Below are 18611 nucleotides of genomic sequence, written 5' to 3' on the forward strand. Positions count from 1 at the left end.
CTAAAAGGTACAAGTTATGAGCGTGATGGACTGTGAGTGATAGGACAAGGAGCTGATTTGAATGACACCCAGTTCACCACCTTAAAACATTCACTCCCTCCACCACTAACGTACAGTGGCAGCAGTATGTTCCATCTACAAGATGCACTGCAGTAATTCACCAAGAATCCTTTGCTCACAAAAAGCAACGTTGTGACTTCTACCACCCAGAAGGACAAGGGCAGCAAATGCATGGAGACACCCCCACTTCAAATTCCTTTCTAAGCCCAAACACAATCCTGACATTCAAAATCCTGAAACAGGAAGTGGTGTGGTGGGTTCAATTTCAACACTTAAAAGACATTTGGATAGAGACATGGATGGGAAAGGTTTAAAGGGATATGGGCCAAATGCAGGCAAATGGGACTTGTTTAGGAAACCTGGTTGACATGGACAAATTGGTTGAAGGGCCTGTTTCTGTGTTGTATGACTCTGACTTCACAAACAACACTATGGGTGGTCCCTACACTACATGAACTGTAGTTGTTCAAAAAGGCAGCTCATTCCCACTTTCTCAAGGGCAATTAGGTTTGGGCATCAAATGCTGGCCTAGCCAGTGATAACCACAACTTGTGAAAGTTTCACATGCAAATCATTCTGGTGCAATTGATTGAAGTCATTCATCTTTGCAGTCTGTTCAGCTCTTTTAGTTACCCATTTGAAAAAGGGAAATTAGTGTTTAAAGTCAATTAACATGTCATTCAGAGGCTTAGAAATGCTATGAATCCTAATATGTGCGTATATATTAGAACATATAACAATACAGCACAGTACAGGCCCTTGGTGTTGCACCAACTTGTGAAATCAATCTGAAGCCTGTTTAACCTAGACTATTCATTATCATCTATATGTTTATCCAATGACCATTTAAAATGCCCTTAAAGTTGGCGAGTATACTACCGTTGCAGCCAGGGCATTCCACACCCCTACTACTCTCTGAATGAAGAACCTAATTAATTTGTTTATAACTGCACATTTCCTAGATATACATGACAGAACAATGTTCAGAATATGCAGCCTCCGCCTCCTCTTCACTTGATTGTTGACATGCCAGGAAGCAGATATAGGACGGGAACAACTGGGGGTGGGGGGTGGCAAGAGTGTCATAACATGAAACAAAGCAGAAGAGTTTGTCCCATCTTGCACATTATCAATCACGTGACTCAGTCACAAAATGGTGAATACTTGCCCGTGTATCCAGAGAAATATTCGCTGCTTTGCCATCAACAGTTACAGACAGTGTATTGCCAGTTTTAGATTTAGTCACACATTCCTGTCCAAACATATCTCTGGAAGGGGAAAGATAATTTTGTCGTTAAATTGTGTTTTCAAAAGGTTTCACAGTTGGGAACACTGCAATGTTATCAATCCTATTTGCAAAATAATATCTATCACAAAGTACAGTTCTATCCTAATTTCCTCAACAAGATTAAATTCAGCAACAATATTGACAATCTGCATTCTTCTCCATTGGGAATGGTCAATATTACTTTTGATTGTTTGTGCATTATTGCTGTGCACAAATCGTTACTGTAGGAAGGAAAGGGATTTGGGCTTCGAAAAATGGGTCCAATAAAAAGTACTTTGTTTTGTATGGAACAGAACTCCCGTCAGCTGCATAATTACAGATGTCCAGAGTAAGGATGAGAATGGAAGAATTCCATGCTGCTGGGGAGTTTACTGACGTATGCTCAGGACATGAAAGTATGTTGACTCAGTAGATTCCAATGGCTCTGAAGTTAATTTTTCACTGAAGCTGTAAATATGCACTCCAAAATAAGCGCTTTGTTAATATACTAAAACAAACAACCAAAGATGTTAAAAATCTGAAACAAACAAATTGCTGGAGATTCTCAGCAAGCCTGGCAGCATCTGCAGAGAGAAAGCAGAATGAATGTTTCAAGTCCAGTGAACCTTCTTCAGAATTTCAGAGGCCGAATGGCCTCCTCCTGCTCCTATCTTCTATGTTTCTATGGACTCAAGACATCAACTCTGCTTTCTCTCTACTGACGATGCCAGACCTGCTGAGTTTCTCCAGCAGTTTCTGCCTTTTTAACATAACCTCACTAATAAGCAATGTTCTGTCAAAGCTGCTTGTCCATTAACCAGGGGGTTTGTGTGTAGGCTGAGCACAAGTTGTCTTCTTTAAATTACCATGTGCCAAGTTTTGCAAAGAATTTAAAGGGTCTGCACACTAAAATGGGCAGTCCACATACAATAAAAAAATCAGAGCAATAACTGCCACTGTGCTTTAGATTAAAAGTATGCAAGTATAATATTCATTTAAAAATTGCACACAGCTTTAATCACAGTACAACATTCTGTCTTGTAGAGTGAAAAAGCACATTGTGTGCGTGTGGAATAATATAGGAGAAATAAGTATAAGAAGTATCTACGGGCAGTTTTAATTTCATGATGAAATCCATTTTAGATTGTTTCCAATCTAAATTTTAAGGTTCACGTGCTAGTTCATTTAAACTAGCAGTTCAATCATTCATCTGCAAGCTCTTACTAACTTGGTAGGTTTGTGTGAAGTTGTGTTTATTTTGACCTGGAAGATTTAGACCTAGCCAATTATTCACTGAACAAATTTAATTTCAACCAGCCTTTCAGAGAGAGCCAAAGGCCAATTACTTCTCCAAAACTGGAGAATTCTGAGGCCATGTCATCTGCAGCCAGTCTTACACAACTCTTAGTGAGAGCCTTTGGAGTGTAAGAAAAAACACATTAGTTTCTGGGATTAGGGAACACACACACAAATACGTCGACAAAATATACATACCAACAATGTTTCAAATATGTCAGCTACGAGGACCAGCTAAATTAGGAATTTTGTTTGCTCACTAGAATTCAAACAAATGAAGCAACTTACTCGAGCATGATCTCCAATCTCTTTGCATACATTTCCTTGTCAAATTTTTTGCTCGAGTTTTGCTGAACAACTAGAGAAAAAAGAAATATTTTACTAATAATCTATTTATTAGATAAAGCAATACTTATAAAAGTGAGGGGTACATTAGAGATACTAAATGGGAACTGATGACTTATTTTTGGTTTATAAGGCACAAAAAGCATTCTATTGTAATTGTTATGACAGGCTGTACTGTAATTGCGATATAGTAAAATGAAAACCTTTGAAGAATTTCAATAGTTACTCAAATAGTTCTGAACCAGACTTTTGAATAACCAATTCCAATTTTGTGAATTATTAATTCCAGACACTGGTTGTATATCTTACACAACATAGTTAACAATTTATTAAAGATACAATAATTTTAGCACAGAAAAAAATTAAATAATGAGGTAATCGAATGACTATGCATTAAATCTGAAATATTTGTTGTCCCTCTCCCATTCGCACAAAAGACAGACATACAAACAAACACAGCTAAGGCTTGAATAAAAGGAAACAACAAAACTGGCCCGATTACTCAAATGGTTTTCATGATGTATTGATTCAAAGGTTTAGAAGTGGACTCCTTTGGTTGCTTTTCAGAAGACGTCAATCAGGGTCACCTTTTCAGTTCACTCAGGTAAAGGTAGCAATACTTCGAACTCTCCTTTCTATTCTTTGGGTTTCCAAAAGCTGGTAAGGTAGATTAGGCAGGCAGCTTTTAAATCTTCATCTTTGTATCATCATCAGCCAAACCTTCTTCCACAGAAAATAAAGTTTAAAAATTTTTTTAACTATGTCCTGCCCTGACAGACTGACCACCTTTTCCCAAGACCTTAATTACCATTCAAGATCTTCCATCTGCTCGAGTATCGGGCCTCTTCCAGACTAGCTGGAACCTATTCCCGGTACTGACCTCATTAACAGCCAACTTCTGCTACCTATTTAAACATAATGCTCTTATCAGGGTCACTATGTCTGTAGAAACACCTTTAATCAAGAATCAGCCAGTAATTAATCCCCAAGCCGGGCCTCACAAACAAAAAAAAAAGCTTGATTGTTCTGCTCTTTTGCTTTTAACACAAGCAGTTTCCCAAAGTCCACAAGTTACCTTCCGCTCACAATTTCCAGTTCACAGCTCCAAGCCAAAACTGATTTTAAAAAAACTAACAATAAATAAGTCAGCGAGGGCTCTAACACAACAAACAAATATCTACTATAAAGGTTTTAAATCTATAATTGAATTCTGAAACAGAAGTGATCAAAAATACATACTTTGATTTGTTCAGTATAGAGGCAGAAGCGATTTCAGTCTGCAGAATAAATTAACTGACTGAAAATTGCTGAGTTCAAAGGAATAATCAATTTATTTTTTCTGCTGCATACCTTTGAATTCAGTTGCTAGGCTGTTTTGTTGGTTAAAGTATCTGCCTAAAATAGCAATACTATTAATGGATTCCTTATCAGAAACAGAATGCAGTAAACCCTCACTTTTGTTCATGCAACAAAACATCACAGTTCCATTTAGTGAGTTTTGAGAAGATTTGTAGCTCAGGTTGAGGTCTGGATGTAGGTTGAGCCTCCGGATGAAGCATTGGTGATATGGCCCTTATGTATTTAGGTTTCCTTGGGTTGGTGATGACATTTCCTGTGGTGACATCGTTTCCTGTTCTTTTTCTCAGGTGGTGGTAAATGGATCCAAGTCAACGTGTTTGTTGATAGAGTTCCAGTAGGAATACCATGCTTCTAGGAATTCTCATGCATGTCTCTGTTTGGCTTGTCCTAGGATGTGTTGGTAAAAACAATGACTGCAGATGCTGGAAACCAGATTCTGGATTAGTGGTGCTGGAAGAGCACAGCAATTCAGGCAGCATCCGAGGAGCAGCGAAATCGGGCAAAAGCCCTTCATCAGGATGTGTTGTCCCAGTTGAAGTAGTGTCCTTCCTCATCTGTATGTATCAGATAGCAACTCTTACCAACATGTGGAGATAGACCGAACTCCCACAACTACAGATATAAATCACAGCCCTACTCAAAAAACTTCGGAAATCTGGAGAAATAAATAAGGCCGACTTCCAAAAAAATGAAACGAGACAGATCCGAAAAAAACCATGCTTCTACGGATTAACCAAAATTCACAAACCAGGAGACCACCTCAGACTCACAGTCTTGCTACCTGGAACACCAATTTACAGATTGACCAAGGAGCTACACCAAAGACTAAACATTTAGTAGAAGACACACGTCACTCCATCCACTCCACCCAAGAATTCCTGAAGACCAAAGACATCAAGATAGAAGAGGATGAAATAATGGTCTCCTTTGATGTAACAGCCCTGTTCACATCCATCAACATCAACCTGACCAAGGAAACACTGGTTACACTATTAGAAGAACCAAAGACACATACACCGAACACCACCAACTTCATCAGCAAAGGACAGTATCGTCAAGCTAGTGGACCTATGCCTTACCGCCCACTTCACCTTCGACAACAAAACCTACAGACAAACCAATGGAACACCCATGGGATCTCCAATAACAGAGTTCTTAGCAGAGGGAGTAATGCAGACTTGAACAAACTGCTCTGCCAACCATTCAACCCAAGCTTTGGGTCCGCTACGTGGATGACACCTTTGTCATCACTAAATGAAACAAATTAAAGGAAACCTTTAAGACCATCAATAATACCCTTACTGGCATAAAACACACTAAAGAGGAGGAAAACAACAACAAATTGCCATTCCTAGATGTCACAGTGGAGCGAACAGCCAATGGGGAACTTCAAACCAGCGTCTACAGGAAAACAACACATACAGACCAAATACTAAACTACTGAAGCAATCATCCCAACATCCACAAACGAAGCTTCATTAGAACATTATTTCAACGAGCCACCACACACTGCAGCACAGAGGAACTACGGAGAGCAGAGGAAAATCACCTATACAGGATATTCAAAAAGAACGGCCAACTAACACAATCCGCCGATTTCTCAGCAACAAACCCAAACAAGCAGACAAAACATGTCCAGAAACCCAAGTCACTCTCACTTGCATTGAAGACATCTCGGAAATGACTGCCAGACTACTCAGACCCCTTGGCATCATGGTGGCCCACAGACCCACCAACACAGTAAAACAGCAGCTAATGAACTTGAAAGACCCTATACAGACAACAAGCAAACCTAATGTAATTTACAAAATACCATGCAAGAACTGTAATAAACACTGAATTGGACAAACAGGCTGAAAACTAGCCACCAGGATACATGAAAATTAACTTGCCATAAAACGACATGACCCACTCTCGCTAATATCCTTATATAAAGATGAGGAAGGATACCACTTCGATTGGGACATCACATCCATCTTAGGACAAGCCAAACAGAGACATGCACGAGAATTTCTCGAAGCATGGCATTTCAACTGGAAGTCTATCAACAAATACATAGACTTGGATCACATTCACTACCACCAGAGGAAAAGAACAGACAATGGCATCAATACAGGAAATAACATCATCACAGGAAATGACATCACCGACCCAAGGAAACCCAAACATAAATAGAAAGTGGACCATACCACCAGTGCTTCATTCGGAGGCTGACTGATAATGTTAGCTAGTGTGGTGACAAAGCGTCTGAAAGCAAACCTTCAAGCCCAGCAAGCTACATTCATCACAGTTCCATTTTTGGCTGGGAGGAGAAAGGTCTATATCATACTAACACAGTGAGAACAAAAGTTTCAAGATTTAACTTCTGAGCTTGTTCTGAGACAGATAATTTCTACAAGGTCAGCTGTTTCCAGTCCCTCAACAGATCTCAATTCTAGAAATGAAAATAAAAAAATCAATCAGGTTTACTGACTGCTAGCCTGTTGAAATGTGTGCAGTGATAATAGGACCATGTTCAGATTGCAAAATCCCTTAATGGTTTCATAATCTTAAGAAGAATGAGCAGGAAAGGTACTTGAGGGTTACCAGCTTCCAAAAACACTCACTCCAAAACAGGCGATGTTTTCAGCTGAGGTGGAACAAAACTGCTTTAAAGAAGCAAGATCATACATGAAGAAACAAAAATGGAAGCTATGCAAGTGCACGTACCTTTCTGTGCTTTCGGGTTTGACTGCACTTCTAGAATCACTGTCATCACTGCATCTGCATACATATCATTTAATGGATTTGCCACCCACTAAAAGGAGAAATAAAGGTTTTAGATAAACAGCATTTCTGAAAGAGCAAATTCAGTTTGTTTAATCACGCGATAGTTTGCTAACTTGATCCCAGTCACAAATTACAGAATAGCGTGAGAAAATATATGCAGTTACATAAAAAAAGTCATGAATATCGTTCAGTTGTTAGAACAAAAAAGTGCAGTCACCTGAAAACCCAGCAAATATCAATATTGACTCCACAATGGCTACTGATGAGTTGGGCAATATTGACAAATAGTTCAATTGGGAGTATTGATCTATAAGTCTGATTGAGCACTTAAGTTAGAACATAGAACAATACAGCGCAGTACAGGCTCTCAACGTTGCGCCAATCTGTGAAACCAATCTGAAGCCCATTTAACCTAGACTATTCCATCATCATCTATATATTTATCCAATTACCATTTAAATGCCCTTAAAGTTGGCGAGTCTACTACTGTTACAGGCAGGGCATTCCACGCCCTTACTACTCTTGAGCAAAGAACCTACTTTGTTTATAACTGCAAATTTCCTAGAGATACATGACAGAACAATGTTCGGAATATGCAGCCTCAGCCTCCTGTTCCTTTGACTGTTGACATGCCAGGAAGCAAATATAAGATGGGAACAGCAGGTTTGGGCAAGAGTGCATAACATGAAACGAAGCAAGAGAGTTTGTGCCATCTTGCACATTAGTAATCACGTGACTCAGTCACAAAATGGTGAATACTTGCTCATGTATCCAGAGAAATATTCGCTGCTTTACCATCAATAGTTACAGACAGCGTAATGCCAGTTTTAGATTTAGTCACACATTCCTGTCCAAACATAATTTAAGTTGAAGTTTCAAGAGTTCTGTGAGTATTGACTGTCATTTTCCCTACAGTGAATACACCTCAAAGGGTCTTCATTGGCTGTAAAGCACTTCTGGGCAGCTGTTGTTCATGAAAACATAAATGCAAATTTGTCTGTCCTTCTTATTTAATGAAAGGAGAAAAACGTTGGAAAGGGAATACAATAAACTCACCTCCAGCACAATCATTCCTGGCTCTTGAACCAGTGTGATAGCTTTGAAGATCCTCAGTGCCGGCTTATCCTGAACTTCGATTTCTTCCACATCATCTTAAGAGTAAAAAGTTGTTAAATCAGAATGCTTATAATTTTTCTTTCAAAGCAATAATTAGAACTTAAGAACTGAAGTTAAATGCATAAAGTGTTTAAAATTCTAAGATACCGGACAGTTTCTGTATATCTCATTTGTTGAACACATTTTATCAAGATATAATGACACAGTCATCTCTGACAGGAACACCGGTCCTCAAATCAAAATGCTCTCCCTTGTTGACTGAATAAGCAAAATGGTGTGGCAGTGAAGTACGTGAGCAGAATGCTCCATTTGAATGCCATATTAGATTAGATTAGATTTTTTTAGATTAGATTATCTTACATTACAGTGTGGAAACAGGCCCTACGGCCCAACAAGTCCACACCGACCCGCCGAAGCGCAACCCACCCATACCCCTACATTTACCCCCTACCTAACACTGCGGACAATTTAACATGGCCAATTCACCTGGCCTGCACATCTTTGTGACTGTGGGAGGAAACCAGAGCACCCGGAGGAAACCCATGCAGACACGGGGAGAACGTGCAAACTCCACACAGTCAGTCGCCTGAGGCGGGAATTGAACCCGGGTCTCTGGCGCTGTGAGGCAGCAGTGCTAACCACTGTGCCACCGTGCCGCCCACAATATCTGTGTTGAGATAACTATGTAAGGAGGGCAGAAATGTAGGAGCAACTGACCATAGGAATTCCGATCTGAGAAGCAAAAATAAAGTAACTGCCGATGGAAAAATGCCTGGTTCACCAGTGCAACAAATACTGAGGATTGAAAATATTCAACCTTACCAACAAGTTGAAGGAAATAATTTACATACTTCACCACAGAGTTATTAGCAGACTGTAAATAAAGCTGAATGAATATAAGCTGCATGCAATTCCATACAAGCCAGTCCAACGTCCATAGATTCTGGATACAGGTGAAAACAAGAAACTCACTGGCTCAAAACTCCAGGATATTGTGAAGAGGAACATACCTTTCTTTCCACAGAGCAGGTATCTGCTATAATAGACATTCATTATCTTGGGGGACCTTTAAGCTGATGTTAAGGACAACTTCCTGAGTTAGCTGGGAAGATGTCTGAAAAAGGAAATTCAGGCGGTTCATGGTCCTCCAGTTAAGGGAATGGACCAACCACTTGGGTTAGGAGAGCATCTTCTATAAAAGGACATCCAACAGATAAAAAGGTGCTCCACTGGACAGCCAGTTTATAGACCATTCAAGGACAAGAACAGAATCAGTCAACAGTTCTTAAAGCAAAGGCTGGACAATCATCCACAGTCTGAAGAGAATGTGTTCTGGAAGACCTTGGAACCTCTAGACCACCTGAATTTGTGACATCAGGAGACCTGGGCAGATGGGGTAGTGGTAAATATGCGCAAGTGTTAACTATGGAGGTGGGGAAAAACTTTAGGGAGATGTTGCAAAAGGTAATGGTTCTGAAAAGGTTATCGCTGAAGATTGCATAATGCTCCACCCAATTGGTTTCTCCTGGTTAACACTCAATAGTTGTTAACCCTGTACCACTTTAAACCAATTAGGCTGTTAGACTCAGTCAAAGGCAAGAGTATCAATGCCATCCTTCTACGCACAAATATCATACTTTTAATTCTCAAGGCCCTTAATCGAAGGAATTTTCTTCCTCAGACTGCAGTAGAAACTGGGTCAATCAAGGCCAAGATAGACTAGACTTCTGACAAAGAAGTCAAAGACTACTAGGATGGGAACAGGTACAGCATGTAAGGAAGTGAAGATGAAACCACAATTAAACCAGCCATGACTAATTGAAAGGTAGAGCAGGTTTGAAGGGGCCAAATGGCCCCCACTTGCTCCCAATTCTTGTTTTATTGGGCACTCACTGTCTAGACTCAAGTGAAAAATAGTCAATAATGCAAGGTAAGGCATGATGGCCAATGGCCAGTCGTTAGCAGCTTCATGAAAGAGGAGGGATTAAAAGAAAGCAGAATTATATACAAACCCGCAATGATCTGAAGATGTTGTGCCAGTAGTATTAAAGAGCCTGAGTACTGAATGGCCTGCGTCTGTGTCACCGTACTCATTGCCAAATCAGTATAATCTGATAAAAAGGGAAACATAGTAGTTTATATTTTAAGTTTGCATACTTTAAACATTAGTTTCTGAAATACAGAGGAATCAACCACATAAAACTACAAACTGTTTGTTCACAGGCTCATACTCACTTTAGAGTTTGAAATACTGTACATAGCTAACCATTCCGCAAGCTCAAAGCAGTGCTGTCCCCAGTATTTTTCTGAACTGAACAAATTCAATTCTTGGTGCCCTCTCCCCATGATTTGCTTTCACACTTTTACTCAATGCAACCTCCGGTGAGAGTAGCAGTACCCACACAGCATTTCATTCGGGCATTGATTCGATACACTAAGAATAAAGCTAAATCAGTGAGAGGTGGACGATGATGTGCAAGACGGATCCAAATTTTCACCCCTTCGTAACTTGCTAAAAATTGTTTTTAAGGTGTAGGTGACACTGGCAACGCCTTAGTTGCTCTAATTACTGTAGGCCAGACTAAGTTTTCCTTTTCTGAAGGAGATCAGTAAACCAACATTATACATTCCGACCATGGGAACAGTTTATTTTAATTCAGGTGGTCTAAAGCCCTCATGATTTTAAGAATCTCTATCAAATAACACTAAGATATAGGAGCAGAAATAGATAATTCCCACTGTTGGCTCTGCTCCACCTTTCAATAAGATCATGGCTGCTCTGATCATTCTCAGCTCCACATTCCTGCCTTTTCCCTTTAAGCTTTAATTTTCTTGCTAATTAAAAATCAGTCTATCTCAGCCTTCAATATCTTGAATGACCCAGCCTCGACAGCCCCCTGCGGTAAAGATTCACAACCCTTAGAAAATAAGCCTCCTCATCGCTGTCTTAAATGTGCAGCCTTCTAGTCTAGGATTATTTCCTCTGGTGCTAGACTCTCTCACGGGGTGGTGGGTGGTGGTGGTTGGGGGGGGGGGGGGGGCGCATCTTTTTACACCTGCCCTTTCAAGTCTCCTAAGAAAATCTCCTCTCAACATTATACTCTCAAAGAACATTCTAGCTTCTTCATTCTATTAACATAATCCTTCATTACTAGAACCATTGTTATAAATATTTTCAGTATAGCATAAGAAGCTTTCATATCTTTCCAGTATAAATTGGTAAATACGAAAAAACATTTACGTACTGGATAGGTCAGATGGAATAAGTATGTGATAGTTGAAGTTTCTTTTCACCAGTATTCCTGAGATCCTTTGACCTTGATCTGCCTTTTTATCTGCCAAGGAGCCCATCACCTGTCAAAAATATTAAAACAATTAATATGAAAATGTGATTTTTTTTTTACCTTAACCTGATTTAAACTCTTGGAAAGATGCAACTCCATCTAACCATCTGCATTTCCATCTAAATGTCAATCAACTACTAAGTACTCTGAACTTCAGCCAACATAGAAGGGGGTCAAAATGAAAGAGATGATGGGAGAGAAATTGGGAATGATTTACCAAAGTAAACAGAAATTGTGTAAGTGCAGAAACACAAAAAAAAAGACACCACTAAATCATAGTCAAGGAAAAGAACTCCATTAATCAGTTATGCCTTTTCTGGAATGATTTTCCTTATCCTAATGTGATCTCTGCTTAAGGTGAGAAATATTTCTTGAAAGCAGATTCTAATTATCCATACTTGCAAGTAAGTTCAATTTTTATCAGATACGTTTAAATCTTATAGGCAGCACAGTATTGTCAATGACATGCCTTCCAAAAAGACTCTTTACAGCTCAAAGTGTTCTAACCCATTTAATGGTTTAATAGCCAGACAAGCCTTTCAATAGTTAAACACAGATTTGAGACAAAAAAATCGTGTACTCTGTTTGCTAGTTAGGAAAGATTGTTTTGTGCCGTTTATTTATTGTGCCTTTGCTAACTCTACTGAGCAACAGCCTTTAGAAATTAAATGCAAAATAAAAATGCGATTGAGACGGAAATTAATAAATCTACAAATGAAAACCTTTTACACACTGAACTGCATCAAGCACATAAGCACTGAATTATGAGAAGTGCGTCATTCAACATGCTATAATGCAGCAACAAAAAGTAAAAACTAAAATCTGCAGAAGTTATTCTCTTAGTATCTAAAGTACAATGAGACTTCACTGCTCCTAGAGAAATAAGACTGGATGGTCACAAGTGTGTGCATCATACAATGCAAAACACATGACCAAACTGGTAGCGTGCTGTTGCAAATTGCTTAGAATTAGTATACATGATCAATTTCACTCAATATTACATATGTAATTAGAAAATATTCAACTAACACTTACAGGTAGAAGGAAACATCATTGAACTGAAGATGATAATAAAGTAGTTGGAAATTCTGCCATGCAACACTTATCCACAACACATGGTTTTGGGACTGAATTAACTACTTTATACTAAAAACTTCAAGATCAATTCATGTACTTTCTAACATGAAGCTATGTCAAATTATCAGGAAAAAGAAATGTTTGAACTGACAGAGCATTTGTGTAATTAGCTCTGCATTTGACATTCACTCCTGAATCCACTTTGATAAACATAGACAGCAAGCAGATTCAATCAAACAGGAATACCCCAGATTCAATCTTGGTCTGTGCTGAAATTACCCTTGTACCATTTAAAGAGGTAGGGTAGGTTGTTTAATCACAAATTAGAAAGTCAATACCTTTAGAAGGCAAGAGGAAATTGGTAGGAAAATTAAAACACAAAAAAGAAAATCTTTAGATCATTGCCACTGGACAGATGTCATTCCCATCAGAAAGAAAAAGTGAAATCCTACTTTGGCCAGCTTCTCGCCTCTGAAGTATAATGTCACAGCTTCAGTGTTGCGTGGGTTGTGAACTTCAATATGAACTTCATCGTTGTCTTCATATTCTCGGATAAGCGCTGCCTTCAGCCTGGCCATTTCGTTCTGTTCACCATGGACAAGCAACTACGAGGAAGCCCCAGATGACTATAAGTAAATTGCAATCAATGCACAACATTTTACAACATTAAGCAAATCTCTCAATCCTTACAAAATTAAACCAGAATATTCACTTCAAATATTTCAGAAAAAATAAGAGCATAGTGTTCAATTCCAATGTGTTTAAGCTCCCTATTTGATGATCCTTTAGGAAAAGGGAGCAGCAAAAGAATACTTGGCTCAAAAGTAGAGAATCAGCAATGATCTCTATTCCCAAACATCATCCATTGATTCACACTGGATAAAAACACTTGTGAATAAGCAGGTGGATGAAGCACAATGCTCAACTGTTACCTGGTGTCTGCTTACTGTCCCTTTCGATGAGAGTTCTGGGCTCACAGATAGAGTCTGACCAACTAGGCAATAGTATAATTGCCCTAATTTATGGAAATGCACTCTAACAGGGGTCAGAATCTTTGAGAGATGAGGAAAGGAAAAGAAGAAATATTTCAGGATGGGCAGTGGGTGGTGTAGAAGATCTGGAAAATATAAATTAAACATTTTAACAGTTCTGTACTAACCACATGTGGTGGTTTCAATGCACGGATAAATTCACTAGTCTGTTGATAATCTGTATGTGCAGAGAACGAGATGTAATCAACTGACATCTTCAATGGTAACTTCTGTCCAGACATGGTAGTTACCTCCTCAGGCTCTGACATAATATGCTGCAATTTAGGAAACAGAATATAAACAATGATAATACAACATTAGCCTTGTCCAGTAATTACTAAGAAAGCACAAACTTGGTATTACTCACCAAATATAAAAAAGGATGCAATGCCCCCTGTGCTTTTTTAACTGTGTTAAGTACATATTTCTATAATTTTTAAAAAAATATAAAAACACTTATTCTATGCAAGAATCAAAAATAATTCCTTCACCCTGTCAAATCTTATTCAGCACTGCTATTTTTTTTCACACAAAATTATTTTAATAACACTAAAAAAAAAGGTGGCAAGGTGGCTCAGTGGTTAGCACTGCTGCCTCACCATGCCAGGGACCTGGGTTTGATTCCCGCCTCAGCGACTGTCTGTGTGGAGTTTGCACATTTGCCCTGTGTCTGTATTGGTTTCCTCCCACAATCCAAAGTTGTGCAGGTTAGGTGAATTGGACGTGCTAAATTGCCCATAGTGTTCAGTGCATTTAGTCTGGGGTAAATATAGGAAGGGGGAATGGGTCTGAGTATAGGGTAGATATCAAAGGGGGTTTCTTCTTTTGAGGAAGAATAAAACATGGGGACATTGCTTAAGTATAAGACGACTCCCTTTTTTGACAGATAAACAATATTTTTCTCTCAAGGGGTGGTTAGAAGTTTGTTTCCCAGGAGGTACTGGAAACTGGTCCTTTAAAATTATTCAATGCTGAACTAGATTTCTGATAGGCAAGGAGATTGGGATTGTAAGAGGCAGACAGGAAAGTGGAGCTGAGACCACAACCAGATCAGCCATGATCTTCCTGAATGGTGCAGCAGGCTTACAGGGTAAAAAGTCCTTCTCCTGTTCCCAAGGCCTATATTCATTTACTGAGGAATTATGAATCATTGTGGACTTCCAGGTCCATCTACGTAAATATGATGACAGCACTTCTGCAGTAAATGGTCCAGCAGCAAGCCTGGCTATAATGTCATTTCAGCACAGAGTTCATAAACATGAAATGCCCGGGCTAGTTTGGTTGATAACTTGTATTTCAGGTTGTGGTAATCTCTCTCTCTGGCTCAGCAACTCAAGGCAACTCCAAACTGATTTCCCTTCTGCAGCAGAAATACTTAGCAGTCCGTGCAATCATTGCCAGTGTTGGAAACTTGATGTGAAGTTAACTGTGGAGGTTGGCTAGTTTCTAACTCTAGTTCTGTAGATTGTGGAATGCACTAAAATGAATGAAAAATGCTGGAAATCTGGAATAGAAATAAAATGCTGGAAATACTTAGCACCTCTCGCAGTGTCTGCATACAGAGAAACAGTTGACATTTTTTGGGGGAGGCAATGATGTAGTGGCACACTGGACTTGTATTCCAGAACCCCAGGATAATGTTCTGGGGTATGGGTTTGAACCCTCCCATGGCAGATGGTGAAATCTGAATTCAATTGACAAAAAATATTGGAATATCAAGCTAGCCTAATGGTGATCACTGTCAATTGTCTTAAAGCTTTATCTGGTTTATTTGGAGACAGGACGGTGGCTCAGTAGTTAGCACTGTTGCCTCACAGCACCAGGGTCCCAGGTTCGAGTCCAGCCTTGTGTCTGTGTGGAGTTTGCACATTCTCCCCTTGTCTGCATGGGTGTCCTCCGGGTGCTCCGGTTTCCTCCCAAGCTCTTCGGATGGTCAGTGTGGACTTGTTGGGCTGAAGGGCCTGTTTCCGCACTGTAGAGAATCTAATCATTAATGCTCTTGAGGGAAGGAAATCTGCTATCCTTACCTGGTCTGGTCTCCAGGCTCACAGTAACCTGATTGACTCTTAGCTTCCCTCTTGTCAATTAGATATGGACAATAAATACTGGCCTAGCCAGTGGTGCTCACATCCCATGAATAAATGAAAAAAAAAAGGACTTTTGTAGAACTCTGTTTCTCTCTTCACATTCACTCAAGTGTAAATAAATATCACAGAACACTTTGAATAATGTTTCTTTTTCAATAAAATATATGATTAAATTGGTAAGTAATTTTATCAGGGAACAGTGATTGTTCAAGTTCCAAATCATTAAAAAAAGTTAAAATACACATTAATTTAAAAAAAAAATCAAACTGAAGAACCTGAAAAGGTTTACGTAATATGTTTACGTACCTTTGCAAGTGTGCCTTCAACACAGTAACCTGCAATAATGACTCCATTCCTCTTATCAGTGCACCAGCTTTCAAACAGTTCTCTGGACAAACCACTCTGCATCATACCTGGAGAAGCCATCACCACACTCGGACCAATATCATCAAAATGATCCATGCTCTTCAAAAAAAAACAGAAATAAATGGAGCAACAATAATGATTGCTCTTTAAATAATCTCTAGCTGGCTTATCATTTAAGACCGTAATGCGACACTTTCATTAATTATTCTTAAAACATTTTATATAATTAAATCAAAACAGATGCCAACTGAATTCATTTCATTTGCATTTCACTCAGCAGCTATTAAATTGCCTTTCACTAAGATTACTTATATAGTGCCAACTCATATCATACTATAGATTATTTGTGACATTCATTTAGATAAATTAGTACTTTCTTGTATTTGAGTGCATCTTGAAACCATGAAGATGGATTGAACTGTTTTGAAACCAATGGTTCCAAATTTAAGTGCCCATTTTTTATGTGCAAGGGACCACATTTCAATTTATTTCTCACCCAGGGGCCAAATGAGTAAATTTCAGAAAGAATGGTTCTGTGTTAACAAAAGCAGAACAGCATATTTGCCTTGCATTCAAACTCCACCCTCTTGCAGACTGCAGCAGCTCTACAGACTGGCAGCTAAACTCTCACAGCCTTGCCCTAATCGTGGCTGCTGTTCATTCACAGCCTCTTCTCATACCCATTCCAGTAGACTCACTGGTCCTCAGTAAACTCCAGCTGATTTTCGCTACTTACCTTCCTATTACTGGCTTCTCATCGCCGTCCCAACCCTTTCACTAGTTAACCTATTGATACAAATATCAGTGAGAAAGAGCCTGTGATTAGATGAGCAGCTCTTTACATTCCGACTTGTATTTGAGTGCATTTTGAACACCATAGACATAAACCCTTGGTGAACAGGTCTCAGGGCCCAGGGGTTATATGTTGGGACAACCCTGTTATCAAAAGATCATATCTTATCGACTCTATTAACTTTCCTTTGTGAATACCGGAGTGTACTTTTTTAAAAAAAGAAGTCTTGCTGCAAAAGGTACCCTACATACACTAGCTGAATTCATATGGCAACATATGACTTACCTTTAAGTTGCTGATGTGTTTGAAGACAAAAGGGTTGTTAATACTGATCTGTTTGCGAATTTTCTCATTCATTGCGTTAACGTAGGTTTGGTATACAGCCATACATTTTTTTGCCAGGGATGAGGCATAGTAGATGGGAATGTCATGTAGTTCTGGATGGTTCTGCCAATATTCATCTACACGTAAAATAAAACTCCAAACAATAAGTTTTTAATCTCATTGCTTTGGATGGCATTACAGAACAGGACAACAATCATAGATCTTTACAGAACTCCAAAGAAAACAGTGTGAGAACAGGAAGAGGAACCATTGTTGGAAGTTCTTTATGATCAGATAAACATGAATGGAACTAAGTGAGATCTGTCCCAATGCACAATGGAAGAAAGGTGTGGAAAATAATTTTGTGTACAATTTTGAAAAATACCACGGAGAGGTCAAGGAGGAAAAGGAAAAATAAAGGAAAAATCACCACTTAAATATGTCATGTGACTTTAACTGGGGGCATTGCAGTATTGCATCACTATCCCATCATGCTTCCTAAGTCAGCTCAGATAAGATCATGGCATCTTAGTAAGAAACAGAGTGCAGCCCTATTCTAATACCGAATCTTGCAACTCAGTTTAACATCACAACGTTTTACTAGGTATACCTGGTTGGAATTTTGTCATGACACTAGTATCTTTTCAAACTCCAGTCAATGCTTTACATCGTTATTGTAGGACAGACTTGGAAACAAAATACTGATCAATTAATTATGTAATGGAGAGGAACTTCAGAGTATTGAAATATCTGGGTGTCATTTTGCATGAATCACAGAAAACTAGTACGGAAATACAACAGGTACTAAGGAAGGCATAGAAAGGGACAAGCTAGAAGGACAGGTCTTAGTTTGAGGATAAGGACTAGCAGATTTAAAACAGAAATGAGGAGAAATTATTTCTCTGAAAAGGTCTTGAATCTGTAAAACTCTCTACCCCAGATGGTGCCGCATGCCAGGACATTGAGTAAATTTGAGGAAGAGATAGTCAGATTTTTAATTAATAACAGGTTGAAGGGTTATGGAGAGTGGGCAGGAAAGGAGTTGAGACCGAGATAAGATCTATCATGATCATATTGAATGGTGGAGAGGTTTAAGGGACTGAATTACCTACTCCTGCTCCTAGGTCTTATGTAACCCAAATTTCCCAGCAATAGCCAAGTGTTTTACACACCCAACTTTTATTTCAGGGTCTTTCTATTTGGATACTCAGCACAGTGAGACATCATTTGATTAAGTAGGGTTGCTTATATCTACAGTAAAATTTCTCAAATATTTAAACTCCCAGCAGCTATCAACATTTGCTTCACAAGATAAATCTCTCACAATATATCCTTGAATATGAATGGTCACAGCTTTGTCCTGAAAAGCTCTCACTC

At 39.0% G+C, this 18611-nt stretch overlaps 1 protein-coding gene across 2 annotated transcripts in view; it reads right to left on the reverse strand.

The window, feature by feature from the left end:
• cpsf3 (cleavage and polyadenylation specific factor 3) overlaps window positions 1-18611 on the reverse strand; it is a 39279-nt gene that overhangs the window by 2640 nt on the left and 18028 nt on the right. For both annotated transcript variants that reach the window (XM_043678130.1, XM_043678138.1), the window contains 10 exons: window positions 17196-17371; window positions 16058-16216; window positions 13793-13939; window positions 13086-13238; window positions 11458-11566; window positions 10225-10323; window positions 8153-8247; window positions 7037-7124; window positions 2912-2981; window positions 1229-1328 (listed from right to left, as the gene is read on the reverse strand). In XM_043678130.1, coding sequence (XP_043534065.1) covers window positions 1229-1328; window positions 2912-2981; window positions 7037-7124; window positions 8153-8247; window positions 10225-10323; window positions 11458-11566; window positions 13086-13238; window positions 13793-13939; window positions 16058-16216; window positions 17196-17371 — 1196 coding nt within the window. The remainder of the gene's footprint in view (window positions 1-1228; window positions 1329-2911; window positions 2982-7036; window positions 7125-8152; window positions 8248-10224; window positions 10324-11457; window positions 11567-13085; window positions 13239-13792; window positions 13940-16057; window positions 16217-17195; window positions 17372-18611) is intronic.

Source organism: Chiloscyllium plagiosum, chromosome 3, assembly GCF_004010195.1.
Source record: "Chiloscyllium plagiosum isolate BGI_BamShark_2017 chromosome 3, ASM401019v2, whole genome shotgun sequence".
Classification (NCBI taxonomy): Eukaryota; Metazoa; Chordata; class Chondrichthyes; order Orectolobiformes; family Hemiscylliidae; genus Chiloscyllium; species Chiloscyllium plagiosum.